Source organism: Crocodylus porosus, unplaced genomic scaffold, assembly GCF_001723895.1.
Source record: "Crocodylus porosus isolate Cpor-Errol unplaced genomic scaffold, CroPor_comp1, whole genome shotgun sequence".
Taxonomy (NCBI): Eukaryota; Metazoa; Chordata; order Crocodylia; family Crocodylidae; genus Crocodylus; species Crocodylus porosus.
The window spans coordinates 45834026-45860716 of record NW_017728947.1 but is presented as its reverse complement, the minus strand read 5'-3'; the positions used below and the strand labels follow the sequence as shown (position 1 = coordinate 45860716).

Genomic DNA, 26691 nt, shown 5'->3' with positions numbered 1-26691 from the left:
ATGGATCAGTATTTACAGGGATCCTCTGGGTCACTGTTCACTTATTTCCTCAAGTGAGAAATGTACGAGAGTGGAGGAGTTAATACCGCTTTAGATTTACAAATTGTATTTATAGAGAAATTTCTTCTCAATCCAGGCCTTATAAGGCACTGTGACTTGGATCTGGAACACAGTAGTGGAAAATCTAGCCCTAAGAGAGGGAGAAAGAATAGCCAGCAATAACACATAATATATAAGGGGCATAAATTAGCCAATAATAGTTCATGACAAGCAATGGAACCAGAGTAGCTGTTAATACAATACTATGAGGTAGTCAGACTACTTGGTGGAGGCTTCAGCAGCATATGTGTTTTCATTGACAGTAATGATCAGGTAGTTGCACTGTATCCCAACCACAATGCCTATGACATTGTTTCCTGAAGGTACAGGATCTAGCCATTGCTTAGACATGAATGAACTTAAATAAGTTAGTGCCAGCATATGAGGCAACCTTCAATTACGAGAATACTGAACAGAGAGAAACAAAGCAATTTAAAAATGGAGAAAGGTTTAAAATGTGAATATTTATAATAACAACAGCAACAATAACAAAAACAACAATAATAAAACAGTAAGCACTGGACTATGTAGCTCATGTTTCAGATATTCACAATACTAAATAATTAGGAAAAAGAAAACTATGAGTCAGGGCGTAAATTGTGACAATGGCTGTGAATGGTATGAATGAAGGGTATAAAAATATTTGCTTATTTTCTCACCCACTACTGATAAGAGTTTTGCTGTTTGAGAGGGAGAGGACAGGCCTTTTGTGATCATTCACTAGAGTCTAATGATCAGGAAATATTTTGTCAAAGGAATTTTCAGAGTTTCATACAATAGTAGTTAATAAAGGCAAGGAGATTAATGACCAACGACTGAGATGCCAATATTCCCTTGAATGCAAACAAAAGCAAATTGCTTTCAGTGCCTTGCTTAGTTCCTCTTCACAGTGAGTGTGGTTGATAGCTCTCACGGGGAAAAGAGACAGTAAGTGAGAAAACAATAGTGTAACTCTGGAATTTGTCGTACGTTGGACAACAACAACAAAATTTACAGCTGAGCAGATATTTTGTTAAACAAAATATTTTGTTCAAAAGGAGCAACTAACTTCAATGGTTTGTATACCTTTAATCTCAGCTCTTATTTGTCTTCTAGTCTTCATCTTTTCTAATCTACCTCATCTAAAAGTCTTTCTATTTTTCTGTTCTTTTTGTGTCCTTTCTCTTGACTTTATTCTGTTTCTATTATTTTCTTTTTTGAAGGGTATGACCAGAATTGAACAAAAATCTGTGTAAGGGTCATCTAACAATATTTTCAGTATTATTTCTGTTTTTGCCTTTGCCTGCTGCTGTGTGGTGAGAAAATGTTTTATAGCTGAACTATTCATGAAGATACTTAGAAAAGGAAGATTCAAAAGACTGAGTTAGAATGAAAATCCCAATAACATGGTAATTCCTTTTGGCAATCATCATTATTTTCTCTCCTCTATTAGATTGTGAGAACCCTATCATAGAGCTTTTTAAGTAATTATATATCAAATTACAATACACATAGATCCCTATGCAGCTCTCCTACCTGGTGCTAAAATAAAAGTGTGTGACAGAGAGAGATGGTGGGAGGCACTGTAATACACAGAATTAAAATATGTTACTCACAACCACAGAAACTGTAGAAGAAACCATTTAGATGACTACTAGTCATTCCTCTTGCCAGTGCAGACGGTTCTCTCAAATACAGTATTCATTGCTTTCTCTAATCCAATTGTAAAAGACTATAATAAAGATTTTTTTAACATTTCCCAATGGAAACAATCCCACAGACTATTAGAAAATCTCTCCTGGCATACAGGCTATAATTTTTTTGGCTTAATCCCATCCAATCCCTCATCCACTATTATTTGCAACAGGGGTATGAAATTCATCTGGTACTGTGAGTCATTTGAGTATCACTGAGCCAGTCTGGGAGCTGGACTGGGACTGACACCCTGGGCAGTGCCTGCAGTGCTGGATACAGCTAATGTGCTGCACATACCACTCAAAAGCCCTAGGACTTGCTGTGAATGTGGCTCTGGGGCTACTGCATGCTATACGTGGTACACAGGGTTGGACTGGGCGCAAACACTGCACACAGCGCAGAGGGTCAGCCTGGCCATGCACTGTATAAAGTGACTTCATGCTGGTTCCAGCATTGCCCAATCCAGACCGGCCCTGGAGCCAGTGCACCGTGGTGGTCTAGCAGGGCTTCACACACAATGCATACCCCAGACTGTCTCCCTGTGCTGCATGCAGAGCACATAGTGCTGGGTCTAGCAGCATGCAGGGTCAGGGCCAGTACATGGGGTCAGTCCAGTGACCCATGGGCCGGATCGCATGCCATAGATGGTATGTTTGACACTCCTGAATTATAATGTTCTATTCAATGACTATATATTTTGCTCATGCTACATATCATACCTAATATAGAATAAAACAATATATCTAAAACAACTATGGCCAGGGAAGCTGGCTGCATATTTAATTATGGAACAGTGTTGCGTCGTGTTGTGTTACAGTACAGTACAGTACAGTACAGTACAGTACAACACAACAAAACACAACACAACACAAAAGGTATTTTGTTTTGGTATTAACCTATTAAATATGAACAAGAATATGGAAGGTAGTCTCTGGGAGTCCCACCTCCTATCATCTAGCATAACAGGACCACTGTTTTTATTCCACTATCAGCTCAATTTCCTGAGATTTTAAATCCTTTATGCAAAGTACATTCAAATGTTCTTGAGATAGGAACTTTAAAAACTATTCTGTAAAAAAAAATGTTCTTCAGGCTGGATGGTTCATAGGATCATAGGGAAGAACAGCTGGAAGGGACATCATAAGGTCATCTAGTCCAGCCCCTTGCTCAAGGCAGGAACATCCCTGATTAAATAATCCCAGTCTATCTAACCTGCTTTTGAACGTTTCCAAGGATGGAGATTCCACCGCTTCTCTAGATAGCCTGTTCCAATGTCTGAACACCTTCATAGCTCTTCCTAATCTTCATCCTAAATTTCCCCGCTTGATCCTGTTGCTCCTAGTCCTAACCCTTACAGCCACAGAGAAAAGTCCATCTCCATCCTTTCTATAATCACCCTTCAGGTATTCAAAGAATGTTATCAAATCCTGCTCAGTCTTCTCTTCTCCAGGCTCCAGATGCTGGCCCAGGGCTTTTGACCAACTGGCTGGGACCAGCCTATGGAATCCGGGACTGTCCTGGCCAAACCAAGACATACAGTCACTCTACTCATACTTGTAGTCATTTGTTCATGGAGACACTGGGCGTGTCTATACTAAATGCTACATTACGCACTGTCAGTGGGCATGAACTGTGATGCCACCGCTACTGTGCAGTAGCAACAAGCTGTGTGGTACGGTCAGAAATCACCCGTGCAGCACTGGGGCTGTGCAGTACTGACAGTTACTGTGCAGTCATTTAGTACTTGCTAAAGTACTAAATGACTGCACAGTAACAACTGCACATGTAGACGCACCCACTGTTGACTTTTCAGTTGGATATTTTGGCATGAATTGTTATCACCACATTCCATAGAGTTTTCTTACTCTGTTTATCAGTCTCCGCAACTGATGCAGGAATACACAAACTAGCTTTAAACGAACTAATTTACATACTCCTAACAGTGTCGGCAAGGCAAAACGGAGCTTAGTAAGAGGTACAAAACCAACCCAAGATGCTTAGTAAGTTCTCAGGAATTTAATCCACACTGAGGTGTAGACCGTGTTAGCAGGACCAAAGCTAGTTAGTTTAAAGCTAATTCAGGTATGTTTACAAGAGTTTTACTCACTGCAGTGACTACAGCATAAGCATGTCCAAATACAGCAAGACTACAAGTAGCAGAGGAACCTTTCTTGTTGCTTTTCTGTAATTATATCTACATTACAATATTATTACTGTTTCAGTAATAGTTTGGAAATGATCCAATCATCTGCTCTTGGGATATGCCAAGTCTTCTTCTCAGTTCCATTTTCTGGTGTTACCTTGGAATAAAAATGTTACACACTGAATTCAAATGAAATCCACTACTGACCAGAAAATAGGACATCTCAGGTTTTGTTTTTTTATTCTGTATGAAACATCTGAATCTTATAAAGTTTTCATTTTTTTTTTTTGCATAGGGTTGTGAATCTCTTGCATACAAGGTGAAGACATGCAGGAATTATTAGCTTGTTATTTTAAGGTACTAGTGAAGGCTGAGGTAAAGCAAACAATACTATATCTAAAATGGGCAAAAATAAAAATAAGCAACTTGATTGGCTAAAAAACATTTTAACGTAGGAAAAAAATAATACTATAAATGTCCAAATTCTGATAGTCAGCATCCTTATGTCCTCCTTGTGTTAACAGTTTCACAGAACTAAAAGATTTTTAAAGGTGTTTTTGCCATAGTATTACTATTTTTCTTATATACCGAAAGAAAAATGAGATGCAACCATAACAATCTCTCACCCTCATATAACTTAACTGATTACCTGTTAACTTCAGGGTCCAGTCTGAAACTTCTCTTATGAATTTGATCCAATTGACCTTACTGATGTTGTTTCATAGGTTTGTATGCTGGGAGGGAGCTAGCTTGACTTCTTGTACAGCACTGCTCAACAAAGTTCACCCAAAAGTACTGGACTGAGCTCAATTTCTTATGCTCTAGTCAAATACAGACACATTTTCCACAAAGGTATTCATTTGAAGACATCAAAGGAGAGGGAATACATCACTTCTATTGGTATTTTGTTCCAGTGTTTAACAATTTGTGTTTAATTTCTTATTTAAGTTTATCTGATTTCAGATTCCAGACTGATCCTTGTTATGCCTTTCTTATTATGCCTTTCTCCACTAGATGAAAGGGCCCTTTCGTTCCCACTATTATCTCTTCATGAAGATATTTATACACTGTAATCAGATTACCTCCCTGTCTTCTTTTTGATAAACTAAAAAAATAAGCTCTTTAAGTCTCTCCCTGTTAACGCACTTTCTCTAACCCCCAAACAATATTTATGAGCACTTTCTGCACCCTATCACATCTTCAAAAATCCTTTTGAAAAAGATAGATACCAGAGCTGTATGCAGCATTCCAGTATTGGACTCACCAATGCTATATAGAGGTAAAATTACTTCTCTAGTCCTAGTCATATACTGTTTTGTTTATTTGTCCTCTTCTGTTTTGTCCATGCCTAGAAATCTGTAGAGAAGTAACTCTGAGTCAGACCTTTACCTAACACTATGGCTGTTTAGCTATAAATCTTCAGCTCATTTTTCTGAGAGGTATATTGCTTAATAAATTCCCAGTAACAGGGATACGTGAAGTCACCTTGAAAAAGATGGTGCACCCCTGCAGCTGGGAGCTCAGATCAGCTGACGGGGCTCCCAGCCATGGGAGATTGCTACTTATGTGTAAGGGGAGCCTGGAACCATGATCCTGGGCTCTACCTCCACTGGCAATAAGGCGCGACTGGTTCTGATATTGGATGTGGCATGGTAGGAAATGTGATTGTGGGGATCCCACATCACATCCCACTGCACCTTTACTTGCATGTCTGCCAGAGGCCTAAGGGAATGTATTAAGTATAGTATATCCAAGTAATTTTTTTTGTAAATTTTTTAATACAGTATGTCAAACACCTTATGGAATTTATAGAAAAATTAATTCAAATTAGCTTGACTAAAAATCTTAGCATATGGATTAAAAAATTTCTAAAACACAGCCATCAGAAGGTAATTAAGAAAGGCTACTACAAATTATAGCCTCAGGCTCAGGACATTCCTAAATCTTTTGTCTGTTTGTGACTGGGAATGCATGGTAGGAAACAGATCACTCTATACGTGCCCTGTTTCTTATCTTCTTCCCCTACTTGCCTCTGTTAGAACTAGGATAATGGACGAGGTGGACCTTTGGTTTAATGCCATATAGCCATCCTTATGTTCTTAAATCATACAATAACAAATATGTACAAGGATATCCAGGAACAATAACTGCCTTTAGTTTTTGTCTACCCTGCTTGAAAGATAGTGGTTGTTTAGGACAGCTGATACCACTCAAATTGTTGATTCTTTAAGACTAGGGACAGAAATTACATATAAACTGGTGCAAGTGATTCAAAATCAGTTCAAATCTGTAACACAACAGAAATTCAATACACATAAACTCCTTTAAAATGGCTGAAACTGGTTTAAGATAAACCTGGATGGATATAGTATCAGATTTAACTGATTTAGGTTAAATTGTTTTATTAAATTCTGTTCCAGATCCTCTCCAGGTTCAAGTTAACTTACAGTCCCGTAGCATCCCAGGATTCTTTGCACCTCCCCTGCAAACCCCTCCTCGCAGGACAGGCAAGCTAGCTTTGGCCCAAGCTGTCTGCTCCAGTCGAGCAGGGAGGCATGCTCTAGCGCCCCCCACCAGTTTCTGGCTTAAGTAACTGAATGTGGCTGCATTTCTGGAATCAAAAGTGAACGTCTGTTCACATGATTATCAGTTCAATCTATGCAGCTTAGACTAACCGGTGAAGATTGAATCTATTCAGCCTCGGGCTTTTTGACTCTCTGTACTAAGCCTAAGAGCAGACATGTTGGCCTACACATTTCTCCAAGGGATTTGAAGAACTATAGTTCCCAAAGGGTCAGTTATCAGATGAGACACTATCGATAAAAGAAGCCCATAGTTCATTTGAGAGGGAGACGCAAAGGAAGTGAAACAGTTTTCAGCATATATAACAGTTTTTTAGGAAGACTACACCAGACTAACAAGTTAGCTGTCAGCTAAGTGAACCGGAGAGTGGCAGGAAAATGGACCCTGTGAGAAGACTAAGATGGACAACAGAAAACATGCTTTTATATAATGGGGGGAGCCTTGAATTCCCACTGTGATAAAGGAAGCCAACAGTTTGAGCAGGTAAAGGTTGATACCATAATTCACATGATTCTTAGATCAGTGACCCACAAGAGAAGGAATATGTGGTTTTCCCACTCTACTGTGATTTTGCAAGCCAGTTAATAAAGAGAAAAGTAATTTGTTGGAACCTAGGGACAGAATTAAAAGACATTAGATGCAGCTTCCAGGAGGGCTGAGAACTCTGCACCAAGGGCAGATACGTTTCAGTCCCTGAAGGGAGTAGTGTAGGAGAATCTGCAGACCTAGAGAGGAATTGTTTGAATCTAAAAAGCAAAAGGAATTGCATGCTTATTTTGAGTTGTGTCTTAATAAATCAAAATCTCTGTGTGTGACAGTGTGATGGGGACACTGAGACTGGAGTAACATATGCTTGGACCATGGAAAAATCTGGAAGAAGTAAATAGAGCACCTACAAAAATTGCAAATGATATAAACTGGGAGGTGTTGTAAATACCACCTGGTACAGAGAACTGGTACAGAAGGACACAGATAGATTACAAAATAGGCAGTAAATAAAATATGATTCAGCTTGAAAAAAAATAACCAAAACATGAGAAAAAAAGAGATGCTTGGGAAGCAATAATGTTGAAAGAGACCTGATAGGCCTGGGGAAAGCTAAGCAAACATGAGTTAGTAAATGGTTATAAAAATGGCCGTGCAATTTTGGGCTACTACACAGATTGGTAACATCACAAAAGAAGTGACATTTTCTCTCTATATAAGACTTCTGCGGTTGCATTTAGATCATGGTGTTTCATTCTGATCACCTCCTCCTTCAGACAAATATGGAAGGAGTTCAAAGAACACTAACAATATTTTTCAATAGTTTAGAGGAGTTAACTTTAGAAGACAGTAAAACATGTAAAGTTGCACTGATAAACTGATGGATGAATATAAGTATGTTTCCATGTATATAAAAGCAGTATATAAATATTTGAAGCAGACAGAAACAAAGAAGGAAGAGGCTTATCAAGAATAATGGGAAGCAAGATACAAAATACAAGTATATGTGTTTGTTTTTTGTTTGGTGGATTAGAAATTGTGTGATATATGTGTGTACATCCATATCGCCTTGAAGGGTCTCACATTCCCAAAATTCCAGGTATTGACAATTGTCAATAGAGATGAAACTAAACATGCTTTGCCCTTAGCAATGCATGCAGCTAAACGGCATCCAAACTGCAGATGAGTTGCAGTAATTGTTGACACCTATTAGCGGCAATGTGTTATTTTTCTGACAGTAGACAGAGTGAATTTTGTAGGGCACCAAACACATACAAGAAATTTCAGGGATGGAAAGTATGAGAGTGGGCATGAGATTTGAAAAAAACAGGCAGAAGAATATATTTTTCAAGGAATGCAGGAACATACATATTTGCTCTTATTTTGCAAAGACATGCATGTGAAAAATTGTGTGGGAAGAATAAATAAAGGGGTTGTCTAGACTAGAGTCTTTTTCCTTGAATGAACTGATTGATATAGCAATATATTTTTATATCAGATGGGAACATAAGGATCTATAATAAATTATAAAATGTCATTGCTTTAGAATATTTTTTACAAAGTTTAAGACAAAATATAATTGATATTCTGATAAAACTGCACTTACATATTAATTAAATAATTAGTTTTATTATTATGCAGTTCTAGGGAAAAGGCTGAACATTAGGCAGTGTATGGTAAAGTTAATAGCACAGATAATCTCAAGTAAGACCCAGTGTCAAGCCCATCCATTGATCAACCACAATTCCTTTATACCTACCCATCCTATAACCAATCCACCACACCTTTTCCATATTTCCAATTTGTATCCATACTGTATGAACAGAAAAGTTTTCTTGAACTATGATTAAATCAACAATGAGTTGTGGCTCCAACTGAAATAGGAAATATCATCAACTACCATACTCCAGATACAAAATTTGAACCCTAACCATGACCAGTAGGGACCACCTACAGACACAAGGACAGATTTGCTTTCAAATTCAGCCTTCCACTGATAGTGAAAAGCATATTTTTATCTCCCCATAGACAGTCTATAAGTTATGGTACCATATCTACCATTACAAGGCAACTTGCAAAATCTTCAGTCTCCAATTACCTGCAGTAACCCATATGATTTAAGTAATACTCCAAAATATACGTGGAGTAAAGATGGGGATACAGGGTCAGAGGAAAGGCTGTTTGTGAACCTTAGTTATACATTTCCTGAGTTTTGAGTTTTTATTTTAATAACGATATTCTCCTAGGAATGCTGTTTCAATTTATCAGATATGTATTTACAATATTAAATGCATCTTAAGTAATACTTTTACTGGAAATATAGGAATCAACCTAGCCATACAATACGGTATAGAAAGCAACAATTTTATAATTACAATGTTTAGCAATACTACACAGTAATTCTGGACAGAAAATGAAAAGCAATCTTGCCCAATTTAAAACTACAATAAGAATTTAGAGAAGCAAATTAGATTAAGCAAACTTGAATATAATTATTCAAGTTGACCATGGACTAAGGCAAGGGTCAGTAACTTCTGGCCGCAGGCTAAATCTGACCCATGGAGCTGTGGCTTCAACAGCATTTGATGGTGGGGAGTTCTGCATGTGCTTTGCTGACACAGCTTGGTGGCAGGGAGAAGCAGCAGAGGCAGCTGGGTGCTGATGCTTGCTTGCCTCAGACCTGAGCTAGGTCTTTTAGTCCCCTCACTAGAAAACAGTGCCAACCTCTGGACTAAGGACACTGGGGATGACTGTTCTACTGCAAAGAAAAATGCCATATGGTTTTCAATTACTGTAACTGATCAACACTGATTTTAAAAATCACATCTAAAAGACGACATCTTCAGTAGAACAATGCCCCCCCATCATCTTAGACATGCAGAACTCTAGATCTTATTGATTCACTATTAACTGAATTAGTTTCACTTCAGATACTAATCCCATTTCCTGCAACAACTTAAGTTTTCTTACTATCTGAGTACCTCATGTTGAGGTACTAGATTTTCTCGTGCATTTACCCTCCAACTGATTTCAAAGGAGAAGTAATTCATTTTGAAATAACAGTCTTTTCTTTGGCACTCTCTTGTTATTTCATTTCTGACAGACTGATGTTTTCTTTAACATCTGTTCGAATAAACCCTTAAAATTACTGCATATTGGAGACACTGATCAAAACTCCATAGTTAAGACTGAATTCCATTTTTAATGAAAGTAGGGATTTAGCCTTTTAGGTAAACATGCTCTAAGTATAGACTGATTTTTTTGACAAATTATAAATAAATCTGTTACTTGGTTTGAGTTAAATATATTTAAAAACCAGTCCTTTAAGAAATCTTTTGTATCAGTCGCCGTCCCCGCACCCCAATGATTTTTAATAAGGAAATAATGCAGACCCTCCAAACTTTCAGTACAGCTAAAAATCAGTTGAAAACTTGTGCATTGATTTTGTGGAAAGTGGTAAGATTGCAATTAATTTATTGATTTTTATTTAGATGTTATAATTGTATAATGTGAGGAATAATGAGTGTCAGCTCAACAGCTCAGATAACATTTAAGCTGGCCCTTCATAACTTGAGACAACTCAACACATCAGTGTTATCCTTCTAACTATAAGTAATTTGAATTCAACAGTATTATTGATTGTAATGAAGCAGTGCGGGAAGGAGACTGCATGCTTGTGTGAAGCATTCCAAGTTGCAGGTTACTTGTCTAAACTGCCATTGCTTTTGATGGACCACAACTAGCTTTGATCAACACTACTTGAAAGGCTACCTACCCATGGTTTAATTGCTTTGGTTTCTCTGTAAACAAGGGAGTATTGCTGGAGAGACTGGAATAGATGTAAAGATTCATCCTTAAGAGTGTAGGGACATAGGAACTTGGGAATTGGGCTCTCCCCTTTCCTTTCTTTCACACAGGACCCATACCATCTAAACCAGTAAGTCAATTGCAAATTAGGGACCAGATGCACCAATAAACTTTGGCTAGTTTGATAATGCAAAGCAGCTGTAAATCCTGTCTAACTAGGCAGTATGCTCAGGTTGCCTCACATTTTTCTCACTTCCTGATGAATCTGCCCCTAGCATTCTATTTGGGTTCTTGTTTAATTTTCATCTATGAAATCTTAAAAGAAATTTGCCAGACCAAAACCTACTTTAATGTACACTTGAGCTTGACACTGTATATCAACATCTCAAGGGGGAAGAAAGCAGTACAGGTATGTTGTAACCAACACAACATTAAGAGCTACAAATCTAAAGAGTTTGGAGTTATGACAATACTTAAACCCACATGGATTGAGGAAATATACAATTAAGGCACTCAGGCAACCTCAACTCTGCCCTCTAATGAGACTGTGAAGGTGAAAAATATGAACAAGTGCAGTTTTAACAATCAGATTAATCTAATTTGGGACCACTGCCACTAAAATACTTCAATCATAATTATTAGGTAACAGTTAGGTAATCACTAGGTAGTTGCACAAGGTTACTAGAGAGCAGATTTAAGGTAGTTTGCTTGCCTTTACTTTGTATTTCTTTCCTGGAAATGTGATACAGCTGTGGCAGCATTTGTGGAACAGGCAGCAGAGTCTTGTGGAGGTATCTCTTCCTCTTCTCACTCTTACGCTGTAACATACTTATCTGCACCCAGTGTAGGAGAATAGAAGGGATGCCTTGCACAAGTCACATTTGTGACTGGGATTAGCACTATGGAACTGTACAGTATTGAAATGCAGTGTTTAGAAACATTATCCCAAAATACTGCAGCAATTATGTTATGTGTAGTGGATGGAACTCTATTCAGTACTGTCAAAATTTAGTCAAAAGCCTTTTGGGTCCTCTGAAATCAGAGATTCAGAATTTTAACTCATTCATTTGCACAGTGCTTCCTATGGCTTTTACTCCTCCCTTGTTATGTAGCACTCAGTGAAGGAAATTTCTGTAAATGAGGATGTTTCTGTCCCAAAGGGCAGACTGTTCTAAATCCAGGACTATCTCACCTCTGGAGTGACATCTCGTGGTGCAAACCCTGTTCCTCCAGTTGTTAAAATCAAGTTAAGTTCCTTTTCATCACACCAGTCTATCAGTGTCTCCTGAAAGAGAACATCAACACTGTCAGATCTAGCATATCGTATAAAAACATCTACAGCTTAAAGCCTAGAGCTTGAAATCTTCAAGTAGCAATAATGCCAATAATTAAACTAATCTACATATCATGAAATAAATGAATATTCAAGGCATCAAAAGTGACAACTTATACAGAGTCACTTCAAGTCTTAAAGATCTTTTAAATCTTTATGACCAATACATAACAGAATAGTTTGTGTACCATAACATTAATATATTTTGAGTAGAAAAACTTTCCATCCCTTGACCCCTAATAAATAAGCAACATTCAAAGTCTTAAATCGTGTTTTATTTTGATATTGCAATATATGCGGCAATTCCAACACAGGTCTGAAATACAAGTATATCATCCCAACTTGTATCTAAACAGTACATGCATCTAGTTTACCCTGCTTGGTAGCTGTGGGTTCTGTGGTCTAATTTCCATTGCAATAACCTGATGATAATGAGAGCAACACCACTGCAAGCTTCTCTATGGTCAAGCTTTAAGAAGCTCAACTCAGCCGCACAAAAGTGGCGCTGGATCCTCACTCAGCTTTTCTTCATGCCCTATTCCCTACTTCTCAAGAATTCAGTAGAACAAAGTTCCTTGCTCTCTCAGCCTCCCACAGAGCTCTGCTCTTCCTATCCACCTCCAAGCGGGGATGGAGAGAGGGGAGGTGACTGACTCAATGACAGTTTGCCGGGGAGCACTGCTGCAGCCCAATGAGAATCAGAGGCTGCAGCTTTGATCACCGGTGCAGCGGGGACCAATACTTCTGCCAACAGTGATGGTGGGGACTGATGCTGCCTCAAGAGGCAGGGACAGCTGCTGCCGCCACTGTGGTTGGAGTGGAATTGCTACTATTGCTTTAGCAGCAGTGGTAGGAATTGCTGCTGCTGCCCTGGTGGTGGTGGCAGGACTTGCTGATGCTGCTTTAGGGCAGCAGGGACTACCGCTGCTGTGGTGGTAGGGACCATTGCTGCCCTTGTGAAAGCAAGCACCAGTGTTTGCTGATCTGTCAGTGATAACCAGTTGCCCACCAATCCCTGACAGCATGCCTAGTGGTCTTCCTTCCCCAACAGGGGAGAGGGCAGGCTGTTAGTGACTGGGTTCACTGACATGTTCTTCCCGGCCTGCCCCAGGAAGAGGAGAGGAGGAAGAAGGGCGTTTCACAAGTCCTATTGTAAACAGGTCTGTTCTCATGAAAGATTTTTTTACTCCAATCAAATAATGCTTTTATCTAAAGCTTTCTGTATTTTATTAAAAAACCCAAGCAGAATAGTATTATTAGAGCTAGTAAAAAAAAAACCCAAGAAATTAGTTATCACTGGAATTTGCTGATTCATTGACTTTGAAGCATTCTGAAGAGATGAACCAGTTTTACTGAAATTACAATAGGAACCAAGCAAGGGTTCCAAGCATCTTCCAAAAATTTTTTACTTTTCTATGAGTCAGAATGTGAAGCACTAGGGTTTCCAGGGTCCACATCTACAAGAAGACCTCCTGTGCAGACTGAGAGACATTTAGGACTTCCAGGGTTCATGACTACAGGGAAGCTCCCAGACAGCTCGATGGGACCGGGGCTCCATTCCTGTCTGCAGAGAATTTTGGCATTTTTCATTTCCTGGGGATAGTCATTGCCATTTGTCTGAGTAACCTCACCACCTGCACTTATGGTGAAATAGTCAGATCTTTTTTATGCTAAAATACATGGGCACGTGGAAATTATTTCCAAATAAACTCACTAAGTAATGTGCATAATATGTCAAACAACTTAGCAGCTGTTAAGTTTGATTTTCCAAGCTAAATGAAATGCAAACCAAACAAACAACATTAGTAGTGGAAAGGAAATAGAGACCCAGATCCTAAATGAACTCTAAGGCACCTCCATTTATGCAGCTTGTATTTTATGCATGACAATATCTTATATATGACAATACCTAAAATATAGGTACCTAATTAACATACTTAGGAATCTAGGCTTCCTATGCAGTAAATAGGGCAAACATAATTGACTGATCCTTTAGTATGGAGACACTATGCATTATACATTAGAACAGTATGGCCCATGGGAAAGATCTGGCTTGCAAGGGTGGATCATCTGGTCCGTGGGGCTTTTTGCAGAGGCTACCAGAAGCCAAAAAGTAATCGATCCCCTTCCCAACCACTTGCCATAGCTACTGGGGTTGCAGTGTTAGCACTGGCAACTAAAATCTGCAGTGTTCACTGCCTGGGTGATGGCTGTACCGACCCTGTGGCTTCTGTCAGCACCTATGGCAATGGGACTTCAGCAGTGGCAGCATTAACTCCTTGCCTGCTGGCACTGACACAGCAGTGTTTGTAGTGACTGTCTGAAACCTCATGATCTGGAGTTGGATGTGGGTTGTCTAGCCTGCAAGAAGTCCCTGATCCAAATCTGGACTGCCCTCTCATTGAAGGCTGATACCTCTGCATAAAACAAACCCAACTCTATGAACCCACAGATCTTTTCAGGCCAAAATGGAAGCAACTAATGAAACTAGGCACCAAAGCAGTTTGGGGATCAATTTGGACTTGTGACTTAGGCACTTATGCTCTACCTAAATCCTATGTAGAAGATACCTTAGAGGTCAATCAGAAAAAAAAACTCTGCACTTCTAGATCTTTCTTTTTAAAAAAAAATAATTCAAGATGTTTATCAGCAAAACAGATACAAAAGATCTATTTTTTTTAAATAGATGACTTATCCTGTCAGAGCCCCTTGATTGTCTAAAAACAGAATTTTCCTCATCTTTCAATAGTAGCAAGTTTCACAGGATGACTCAACAGAACTTCAGTGGGGTATGGTGCACAAGTTTTGTATTGCAAATTTTTCAAAAAATTCATCATCCTTAAGCAAAATCTGTCAGTATGAGAATAGAAAGAAGGGGGCTTTGTGTTCCTTTGTAGTACAGTATCTGTATGTCATATTCTTCTTTAGACAAAAGAAAACCTGCCAAACTCCACTTGGCTTTATGGAGAGAATGCATCTTTCATGTACTCCAGTTTTGCCACAGTTCAGTGACAGATTGATTATATTTTAAGGCATTGCTAGGGAGAAGAATACATTTAATGTGCTATCCTACAAGGAGGAAAAGATAAATAATGCTCTCTTTTTCAAACTGTTCTTTACAGCAACTGAATAGTAACAAAATGGATATTACAACTATTCTATGGCTGCACTCAGGCAGAGGCATAATTCTTTATCAACAGTTGGTTATGCTGATGTTTCTATAGTTTCCTTTACTCAAGCCTCTGATTATGAAGTACTAAGTTAGAATTTCACTGCACTTTAGAAGCTTTTATTGGACCACAAAGGTCTTTAAAATTGGTTGGAAATGTATCCTGTGTCAATCTGAAATGTATTTGTTGTCTCTTCTCCATAAAAAGTGAAAGAAATGACAACATCTTACAGAAATGCACTCATCCAATTTACAGGAAACAATATTACGTCTTTCTAATGCCACAGAATATAACAGTATAAAGAGTTAGCCCTTGAAACCTGATAATCATAAATTATAAATCCCTTCTTCTCCCCAAAAGTCACCTTTTCCAAACTCCTGGAAAATTTTGGAGTTGCTTCTCAAATCCACCCACAGGTTAATTTATGACCACTTTGGTACTATATGTCTCACTGTCTAGATCATAAAAAAGAAAGATAATAGGCAATCAAGTTTGGAAATCTTCCTAACATTTCCTAAAGCAATCACTCCAAGGAAAAAAGCATATTTCCAAAATATTTTTTTAAATGGTAAGCACCTAAAAACAAGAATCTCAGCCTGTTGTTAATGGAGGGCAGGGCTTAAAGCCAGATTTCTGCTCCCTGAAATCCAGCTTTATTTTGTACTTACTTTCCACAGGATTGTACTTCCTGTGTCTTCAGACTATAAGCTTGCCAGGCCAAGTATCAGGCCACATATTTTATATTGGTGCTAAGAAAGTAAAGTAGCAATTATATAAACTTCAAACAAACAAGACCCCTTGGAATAATCTTTGTGTTGCTGTCTGGTTTGGGTACATCTGAAATATAAACATTCAGGGCCTGGTCAAGAGGGATTTAAATCAGTGTCATTCTACTACAGTAAATGAAATTATGCTGATATATACCAGCAGAGGAGCTGGCCTGAAAACATGAACGTAAAAAGATCTATTCAAGTCAGATACTACAGCCCACATAGAAAAAATGAATCCAATAAATATCTTTGCCTTTTAATAAGAAGTAACAAAACACTTCTAAGCCACTTCTCTCCCCAGCTTCTCTACTTAAAAGGTTAAAAAGAGGTCATGTATGTTCTGTTTGGTTCCTCTGGACTAGTTTTACTCAAATAGATCACAATTGTGCTTCTGACCAATTTAGACTTCACTTAACTGCTTGAATCATTAGTGTTTGCTATATCCCTTTGTTGCAGAGAAATGGAGTGTCTGTTCATTTTCTGTGTAGGGTTTGGAGCAGATTAGTTATATGGTTTTATCAGTTCACATCTTAGGATTGATTCCTCTCCATTGTTATCTATATTTTCCTTATGTCTGACATTTCATTCAGTTTTATCTCACCTCTCATTCCTTTTGAATGTTTTTTTCTTTGATTTTGCATGCAGTCAAGGTATCGTTATTCTTTTGTTCAGTTTCTCCATTGGAATGTCAAGAATCCTTATCGACTTTTCTAATGCTCAGGTTCGATCAGTGTCACATACAACTTCTAAATACCATTAATACACACATTCCACTCTCTAACATAATTTCTTTTATAAAGGATTCCTTGTGCTTATGCATATTATAGCTCTGTTTAAACCTTAAACCTTAACTGGAGTTTACAGTGGATCCAGAGGGGGTGCACTGGCATGGCTGCACCCCACTCTGTGTGGACCACTGCACTGGAGCCTCTGGGGACTTCTTTGAAGTGCCTAAAGCAGGTAAAGAGAAGTGCCCTCCCTTACCATGCATGCTCAGAGGCATGATCCCTCTCCTTTCTCCCTTCCCTGCTTGCCACTGCTGCTTTCCCCACTGTCTCTGGGGCGGGGAAAGCTTCAGAGCTGCTTCTGCCAGCTTCAGCCAGGCTGCACCAGGGCTGGGCTCAGCTGGGGACAGTGGTAACAATGATGGGTTGGGTTCCCCCTCCCTGCTTGCTCCTGGGGACTGGGCAGGGTGGGGGAAGCCTCTTCCTTCCCATGCCATTGCTATCCTAACTGAGCCCAGTCCCCACCCAGCCCTGACTGGAGAGGGCAGGAGTGGCTCTGATGCAGCAGGGCAGTAGCAGTGGAGGAAGGCGAGGGAAATGGAGGTGGGGAGGGTGCCACTTCTGCTGTCACTGTTGCTATCCTAACTGAGCCCAGTCCCCACCCAGCCCTGACTGGGGAGGGCAGGAGTGGCTCTGACGCAGCAGGGCAGTAGCAGTGGCGGAAGGCGAGGGAAATGGAGGTGGGGAGGGGACATGCCTCTGAGCACAGAGGAGAAGGGCAGTGGGATTCTTACTTACTTGGAGACTTTAAAAAGTCCCCAGAGACTCTCATGGCACAGTGTGCCCACACTTGCGTGTGGGAGTGGGTGGGAAGAGGTTGGGAGTTGGGGGTACAGTCACCTCTGCAGTTGGGATCCCCCTTTGGCAAATCCTGGATCTGTCCCTGTATATATATTAATTCCCTCTGATAGCTAAGCTCAAAATGAACCATCTGTCTATCTACTCAGCTATAACTATATACAGAGATTTCATTTTGAGCTAAGCCATCAGACAAAAAACCACTTTGCTCCAAAACCTTCATAACCTGAAATTACTTGCTGTTTTCCCTATACATTATACAAAGCTGAACTGATTTCAATTTTATATTAAGTTTTTGCAGTTGGTTGGGTTAGGAATTTTTCATGACCAAGATGCTGATTTCACCACTGCAAAGACACTTTCCTATAGTTTTTGAGTCTCTTTTTCTAGATTGTAAGTCCTCAGATTTTTACATTCATAGATGTTAAATCCAGAAGGTCATGTGGTTTTAATCTTCATCCACATTCCTCTATACTGAGACCAAGAAATTGTATTTGCTTAAAGCAGTGGTGCTCTGTGGCCTACAGATCCACGGGTATCCAGCCCATGGGGCTCCCCAAGGATCAGGAAATTTGGTGGCAGGGGGCTGGTGGCAATAAATATGGCCACCCTCCCCAGCTGCCAAATTCCCAAACCCTGAGCTCCGTGCAGCAGGTTGGGACCAGGTCACGCCCCTTCCCCCCACCCCAGCCCCATGGCTGGATGAGGCTGGACCATATCTCTCCCCTCAAGCTGGATGGGGTTGAGCCATGCCCCCTTTCTCCAATGGGGCTGGGTTGGGGCCAGCTGAAGCCTACTTCCCCCTCCACCCCTGTGGGGCCATGTCAAGTCCCCTTTCCCCCATGGGGCTGGGTTAAAGCTGAGTCAAACCCTCTTTCCCCCTTTCCTCAATGGGGCTGGGTTGGGGCCAGCTCAAGCCCACTTCCCCCCCATCCCTGAGGGGCCTTGTCAAGCCCCCTTTCCCCTATGACACTGGGTTAAGGCTGGGCCATGTCCCCTTTCCCCTGTGGGGCTCAGCCATGCCCCCCCACAGGGTGGATTGGGGCTGGGCCATGCCCTCTTCCCCTCATGGGACTGGCCATACCCCCTAGGGTCAGGTTGGGGTTGAGCTGTGTAGGCCCAGGTTGAAGCCTACCCACCTCTGTGCAGCACAGAGGGGCCCTGACGCAAGCATCCTGTGCTGGATCAGGACCATCAGCCGTATCTGGCCTGTGGACAGCACAGGCACTGCCCATCTGCCCTCCCAGCCAAACAGGTTGAGCACCACTGGCTTAAAGCATAAGGCAAACACATCCAGTCTTGATTAGAAGAATTAATTGAGAGATGAACAATCCATTACTTCTCAATAGCTTATTTCAATAGTTGATCACCTTCCCTGTTAAAAGCTTGCCTGGCTTTAATTTTTAGCCACAGGTTATCTACTAGTTCAAAGAGCCCTTCAGTATCTGGCATTTTCTTTCCAGGAACCTCTCAATACTAATGGCTGGCAGAGTACTTTTTCATGAATGTACTGAACCTCCATCTTTAATAAACGATAAGACATTTCCCTTGGTTCTTGTTTTTATTCTCTTTGGTAAGAATAAAATATTGCTTTAACACATTTTGATGTAAAATAAGCTTCTAATGTTTAAAATATGAAGACATAACTCTTTTTGCCAGCATTTGTCAGTCTTACCAGAAAAAGGCATTATCATCCCCTTTGCTAAACGGGTATAAATCCATTCCAGTTGTGTTCATTTTCCAAGAAAGCTGAAGCTGTATTCTTTTAGAAGGGAGGCATAATGGCTATTTCCAGGGTTGATATCTATAACACCATTTATTGTGCTATGTTGTACATGCTGCTTGTAAAATCATTTCCAATAAGATGTGTTATTTCAGTATATCTTCAAGTATGGAATATGACTCATAAATTTCCACAACTTAAAACAGATGTATCACAAGAAATTAAGTAATTAGTAACAGATGCAAACAGTCAAGCTTTCATACAGCATCAGAATACTTTTTAAAAGGGGCTGTACTCAGTCTTTAAGCCTGCTGTTAATTAATTCCATAGCTTACAATGTTTTTACAGTATTTTGACACATTTGCTAACTGTTTCTAAAACACAATTCAAACTTCAAGTTGTCTCTCTATATACGTACCACTTACCCAGTTTGAGGCAATCATTTAAAATCTTTTAGATGTATTCATTATGCAACTGAAATTACCAAACAGATCTCTAAGTTGAAACAGGAGACAGAATAGAAAGATACTTATTTGCATTACACACTGAGAGTTATGTGCACATGCTCACTCTTACATACATGCATACTATGCATGCAAAGTGCATCTGCAAATACCTCCTCTGGATTGCTGACATTGCTCTGGCCATAGCCTCCCTTTTAGGAAGAGATAGAGATCATACCCAAAAATATGGAATTTAGATTGCCTTCTGTGCAATTCGACTTTTTATGCCAATTCATTTTACAAACTGCATAGCTATTGCTCTGTTAGAGATTTTAACACCTTTATAAGTTTCTTTAGAATATCTAATACTTTCCCTATGTGACCAAGGTTCAAGAAGATGAATTTGGTTTACAACTACAAAGGAACTATTAATATAGCCATCAACATTTCTTAACTAAATTGCTCAGATGTGTGTCAGGGTAGAATTGGTATGGAGCAGAAGAGGATTGCTGCCTCTCCTTTAATACATTAAAATCTTACATTTATATTTAAATAGGCCATTCTGAAATGCTTTTGAAAACCAAAAGGTTTTTGCTTCAGGAGAAACATATTTCTGCAGCCCAACAGGAACAGCCACTGGAGGGGATGCAATAGCCATTTCTGCAATCTAGTTGGAACAGCAGCTGGAGGGGATGTGATAGCCATTTTTGCAATATAGTTGCAACAACAGCTGGAAGCGATGGTAGCCATTGTGAAGCACAGCATGGTAAAAGCTTAAATACCAAAGAGAGTGATAAATTGCTTAGGATGGTACAAGATAGCAATAACTAGGAGTATTCGGATGAAATTAAGCACAAGACATTTAGGTTGAAAGTCCATTCTATTAGGTGGTATCCCTATAGAATCTTCTTTATTCCACAAATATCTAACATTGTGGTAACTACAGCACTTCTTAAACAGAGAAGTGATATTAGGAGATTATTCCTTTTTTTTTTTTAGATTCCGTCAAGATTATTTGTCATCTGGAAACAGTATGACCTGCTATTTTCCCACACATCTGAAACTGAGGATTTAGAAGGCGACTGCAAAGGATACATGAATGAGGAGGGTCTGGAAAAATCAGGGATTGGAAGGAGAAAAAAACGCTGAGGTGGCACTAAAAGGAGTTGAAAAATTGATGCGGCATGGGTGCACTTATGTATCTGTATGAGGGTTACCAACCAGGGCTGAATTAATACATAGACAAACTAGGCACATGCCTAGGGCCCTAAGTGAAGAAGGGGCCTAGTTGTGTTTATTTTACATATTATAATTATTGAGTGAACAAAGTAGGGCCCATGAGTTGGTTTGCCTAGGGCCCACTAAAGGGTTAATCCAGCCCTGAAGTAACTGGATTTAGAGCATATAGTGGAGGTACTGTTAAAGCCCCCCAAGGAGGGGCTTGTCTTGGGACCAGTGAAGCCTTGTCTGGTCTCTAAGAGTACTCTTGAATCCATTCCACGCTTGGATTCTAGAGAAAGGGAAAGCCTCCTTTCCACTCCGAGACTTTGGTCTTGCAGACCCCCATCCTCCTGGTTCTCTGTGTTCTTGATTAAGGGAGTTAGCATCCAGGTCTGCTTCTGAGAGATGGACTTCCCCTTCTCTTGGGGTGACCCCACTGGTGACGCATAGGGGGTGCACACGGGTGCATGTACACCCCCTGAGATCAGCTGTGCACCCCGGGAAGTACCAGCCACAAAACCAGCAGTGCCAGTGGAAGTGCATTTCTGGTTTCGCCACTGGCTTGGCAATAGGCTGCTGGGGGACCCCCTTCCCTCTGTTACCAATTGGCAGTTGCTTCCCCCAGCAATTTGGTGCCCCCCCAGACTCGGGAGGCATCAGTCACTCATGGGTGATCCAGTGCAATCCCCAGTTTCAAGCAGCATAGCAGACACTTTTGTCAGTAAAGGCATTTATTGGGGCACAGTCCAGCTGGCTAGAGGTTCTCTGTCCCAAAGGGGCATAAGCATTTGCTGTTCCTGAATCTGGTCTCCACAGCCCTGACCACCTCCAAAGATACTCAGCTGTTCCCTTCTAGTCTGTTCCAGCTTCCCAGGGATCTTTTACCTTTTCTCATTCCCCCTGAATTTTCTGGCCCCAGACTTTCCAGCCCACTCTCCCTTTTGTCCTGTTTGTGCCCCAGGAGGTTGGCCATCTCATTTCCCTCAGTATGCCAACATAACCATTTAAGATTGCTAATGCTAAAGGTGTATTTCTCTATCCTGTAGTCAGCCTTGTAACATAACCCCTCCTTCTTTGTGCACAGGCTAAGGAGGTAAACTAAGTCATACAATATTATAATCAGAAAGTGAACACAGTTAACTATATATACTTTTATAAATGTCTGTTGCTTAGAATGGGTGAATGTAAAGTGAGAACATATGGAAGAAACAGTGGGAAGATGGCCCTTTAGATTATTTATTTAACTGGGTTGGAATCAGTTTGATATATTCTGCTGACCAACAGCTTCTTCATTTAATAACCTGAATCATTTACAAAACACAGGATAAACCACCTTTTTTGTTGATTCAAGGCAGACCATCTGTATCAATGGGGGTCTTATCAGTTTTCAGAGACCCATATAAGACCACCTTGTTTCCAAGATCATACTTCTCCCAACACGGTTTCTTTTTTTGTTTTCTATGCTGCCTTCTCCATAAAGTCTCAGGGTAGTTTGCAATAATAAAGTCATGAAAACAGATAAAATAATAAAAAACTTCCCCAAAGAATATTGAAAATGTAACCCCAGCTGCTAAAAGTATGACCAAATAGGAAGGTCTTATACTACTCCTGAAAGATGGCCAGTCTTGGGCTCTGGTGGGCCTCAAGTGGAAGGGAGTTCCAGAACTTAGGCGCAACAATCAAGAATGCCATCCCAAATGTTTTGGCCAAGTGAATTTGGGGGAGAAAAGATTGTTCTTGGCTGACCTTAAGGACTGTGATGGAGCATGAAGGAGGAGGTAGTTCCTGAGGTACATAGGACCCAGGCCATTTAGAGCATTATAGGTCAAGACTAACACCCTGACTCGTACCCACAAAGCTACAGGAAGCCAGCACGAACTCTGGAGCACTGGAGTAATGTACTCCTTGTGACTTGTGCCAATCAGAAATCAGGTTGCTGCATTCTGCACCAGTTGTAGTCTACAGGCCGTTCTCAAGGGGAGCCCCACATAAGTGCATTGCTGTAATCTAGCCTTGACATTACGAAGGCATGGATATGGTGAAAGGTAGCAGATGGAAATGGTGAAAGGTACTCATAGCCACTGCTGCAAGCTGAGAATCTAGGTGCAGCGAGGGATCCAAGTACAAAAAAGAGATCCATGCATATTTTTTTTCCTTCACTTTATCTGAAATTATATTTTGCCTACTGATATACACATAGCTTACACCTACTTCTTTTGTCATTGATTGAACAGAGGCTTATGTACAGCAAGACAAACAGCACACTTCCCACCAGAATGTACTTAATCTCTGTGAAGTAATCTTTTTCTATTTGGCCTTGTAAGTGGAAGGGTCCAATAATCATCACTGGTAGCCACAGATGTTCTCTAGCTATTGAGACCCTACCAAGGATTGGTTTGCCACATATCTGACTCTTTTTCAGGAACCTTATATTTTCATTATGATCCCATCAAATAACTGCACCTTAGAGCACGACACATATTATGAAGCACTTCAGAAAGCTAAAAATGAAATAGGATCAAACTTTGAAAACATCTGAAGAATAGCAATATGACAATAACAAATCAAAAAAATTCTGGGGATGGTAAATAACCCTCCCACCCCCCAATTTTGCATTTAGTTTGACTCTACAGAAGCCTTTAGTCATCTTAGTACCTTATGGGATTGAGTCTTGGCCTAAGGCCTGGGAAAGTTCTGTCTACTAGACCCATGCCAGATGTTAAACTAATGGCACGATTGGGATCAGAGGACTTTTATGCCTCATCCCAAACATTATGCCTCCTGCTATACCAGATGTGCATAGCAGGAGGTATGATGTTTGGGATGGAACATATACAATCATAGAAAATTAGGGTTAGAAGGGACCTCACATGGTCATCTTAGTCCAACTCCCTGCTCAAAGCAGGACCATCCCCAACTAGATCATTCCAGCCAGGGCTCTCTCAAAATGGGCCTTAAAAACCTCTAAGGATGGAGACTGCACCACCTCTCTAGGTAACCTGTTCCAGTGCTTCACTACCTACCTGGTGAGAATTTTTTTCCTTTTATCCAACCTAAACCTCCCTTGCTGCAGCTTCAGACCAGTGATCCTTGTTCTGTCATCTGTCACCACTGAAAACAGTCTCACTCTATGGCACCACTCTTTAGGTAGCTGAAGGCTGCTATCAACTCCCCCCTCAGTCTTCTCTTTTGCAGACTAAATAAACCCAGTTCCCTCAGCCTCTCCACATAAGTCACATGCCCTAGTCTCCAACCATTTTTGTTGCTTTCTGCTGGACTCTCAAAACTGGACACAGTACTCCAGATGTGGCCTCACCAGTGCAGAACAGAGTGGAATAATCACTTCCCTTGATCTGCTGGCAGTGCTCCTACTAATACAGCAAAGTATGCTGTTAGTCTTCTTGGCAACAAAACCCCATTGGTGACTCATATCCATCTTATTGTCGACTGAAACCCCCAGGTCCCTCTCTGCAGAGTAGCTGATTAGCCAGTCAGTCCCCACGCTGTGCATGGGATTCTTCTGTCTTAAGTGCAGAACTTTGCACTTGTCCTTGTCGAAACTGATGAGATTTATTTTGGCTCAATCCTCCAATTTGTCTAGGTCACTCTAAATCCTATCATCCAGTGCATCTACTACACCCCACAGTTTGGTGTCATACATGAACTTGCTGAGGGTGCCATCCAGCCTATTTTCCAGATCTTTAATAAAGATATTGAACAAAACTGGCCCAGGAACTGATCCCTGGGGCACTCCACTTGACACTGGCTGCCAGCTAGACATTGAGCCATTGATTACTATTCATTGACCCTGACAATCCAGCCAGCTTTCTATCCAGCTGACAGTCCATTCATCCAACCCATTGTTCCTTAGCTTGCTTGCAAGAATGCTGTGGGAGACGATATCAAAAGCCTTGAGAAAGTCAAGGTATATTATGCCCACTGCTTTTCCCACATCTACAGAGCCAGTTATCTCATTAGAGAAGGTAATCACATTGGTCAGGCATGACTTGCCCTTGGTGAATCCATGCTGACTGTTCTTAATCACTTTCTTCTCCTACAAGTGCTTAGAAATGGATTCTTTGAGGACCTGCTTCATGATTTTTCTGGGGACTGAGGTGCGGCTGACTAGTCTGTAGTTCCCTGGATTCTCTTTCTTTCCTTTCTTAAAGATGGGCACTATGTATGTCCTCTTCCAATCATCTGGGACCTCCCCTAATCACCATAAGTCTTAAAAAATAATGGCCAGCAGCACTGCAATCACATTAACCAACTCCCTCATATCCATGGATGCACTGCATCTGGCCCCATGTACTTGTACACATCTAGTTTTTCTAATTAGTTCCTAACTTGTCCTTTCATCACTAAGGGCTGCTCGCCTCCTCCTTGAACTGTGCTGCCTAGTGCAATAACCTGGGACCTGACCTTGCCTTTAAAGACTGAGGTAAAAAAGGCATTGAGTACTTTTTACCCTTTTACTAATCATCTGTCACTAGACTGCCTCCCCCATTCAGTAAGGGACCCACACTTTCCCTGATCTTCCTCTTGTTGCTAACATACTTGTAGAAACCCTTCTTGTTACCCTTCACTTCCCTTGCTAGCTGCAACTCCACTTGCACTTTGGCCTTCCTAACTTCATCCCTTCAGGCCTGAGCAATATTCTTACACTCCTCCCAAGTTATTTGTCTAAGCTTCCACTTCTTGTAAGCTTCCTTTTTGTGTTTAACTGAAGAGTTCTCTGCTAAGCCAAGCTGGTCACTTGCCACATTTGCTACTCTTGCTGCACATCAGGATGGTATAATTGCTCCAGTCCCAACCAGGGTGTGACTGTCTCAGACCCAGGGTTGCCTTTATCCCTCATCAGATTCCCTGTAAGCTTTAGCCCACAGCAGGTTCCAGACCCTGGGCTGTCTGGGGCTAGGCTCAAGAATCAGATGATTATCAAAGCTGTCTCCAGACAATCCTGGGGCTGGCTTGAGACCCTGGATTATCTGGGGCTGGGCCCAACAATCAGCTGATTGTTAGCTTGCTTTGGGATAGCCCTGGGACTGCAGTTTTTAGAAATCCTGGAGCCCTGGGACCCCAGGATGCCTAAAAACTGCATGTGTGACCTGGCTCCCTGTAAGCTAGCATTTTAAAGTGCCATGCCCTAAAGTCCCTCCATGGCAGAAAAGGCAGGAAAGGCTGCCAGGTTTGGGGGTTACCAAGTTCCTGGGAAGGCGAGCCCCTCAGGAGTTCTCATCCCAATGCTGATCTCTATCCCCATGCAGATAGGTGGCTAGTGAGGTGGGGGAGGAAGCAGTGCCCCTTTGGATGCTGAAGGATCTACAAAAGACTTATCACCCAATGTGGGATATGCTACTATACTCACAATTTTCACCTACTGGTTGAGAGCTTCATTGATCTGGTGAAATATCACTGTTGTAGGAGATCAACAGATTGGGAGATGACTTTCTAAGCAGCACAGAAGCAGAAAGGTATCTCGGAGTCATAGCTGACTCAAAGATGAACGTGAGTCAACAATGTGATAAAGTGATCAATAGCGATAACAGCGTTCTGTCATGCATTAACTGGTGTATCACAAACAGGTCAAAGGAGGTGATACGTCCTTGGTATGCAGCACTGGTAAGGCAGCAGCTGGAGTACTTAGTTCAGTTTT

General features: G+C 40.8%; 1 protein-coding gene across 11 annotated transcripts in view; it reads right to left on the bottom strand.

Annotated features, from left to right (window-relative positions):
- Nucleotides 1-26691, bottom strand: part of GPHN (gephyrin) — a 369172-nt gene that overhangs the window by 236997 nt on the left and 105484 nt on the right. For all 11 annotated transcript variants that reach the window (XM_019551529.1, XM_019551530.1, XM_019551532.1 and 8 more), the window contains one exon: nt 11985-12077. In XM_019551529.1, the coding sequence (XP_019407074.1) occupies nt 11985-12077 (93 nt within the window). The remainder of the gene's footprint in view (nt 1-11984; nt 12078-26691) is intronic.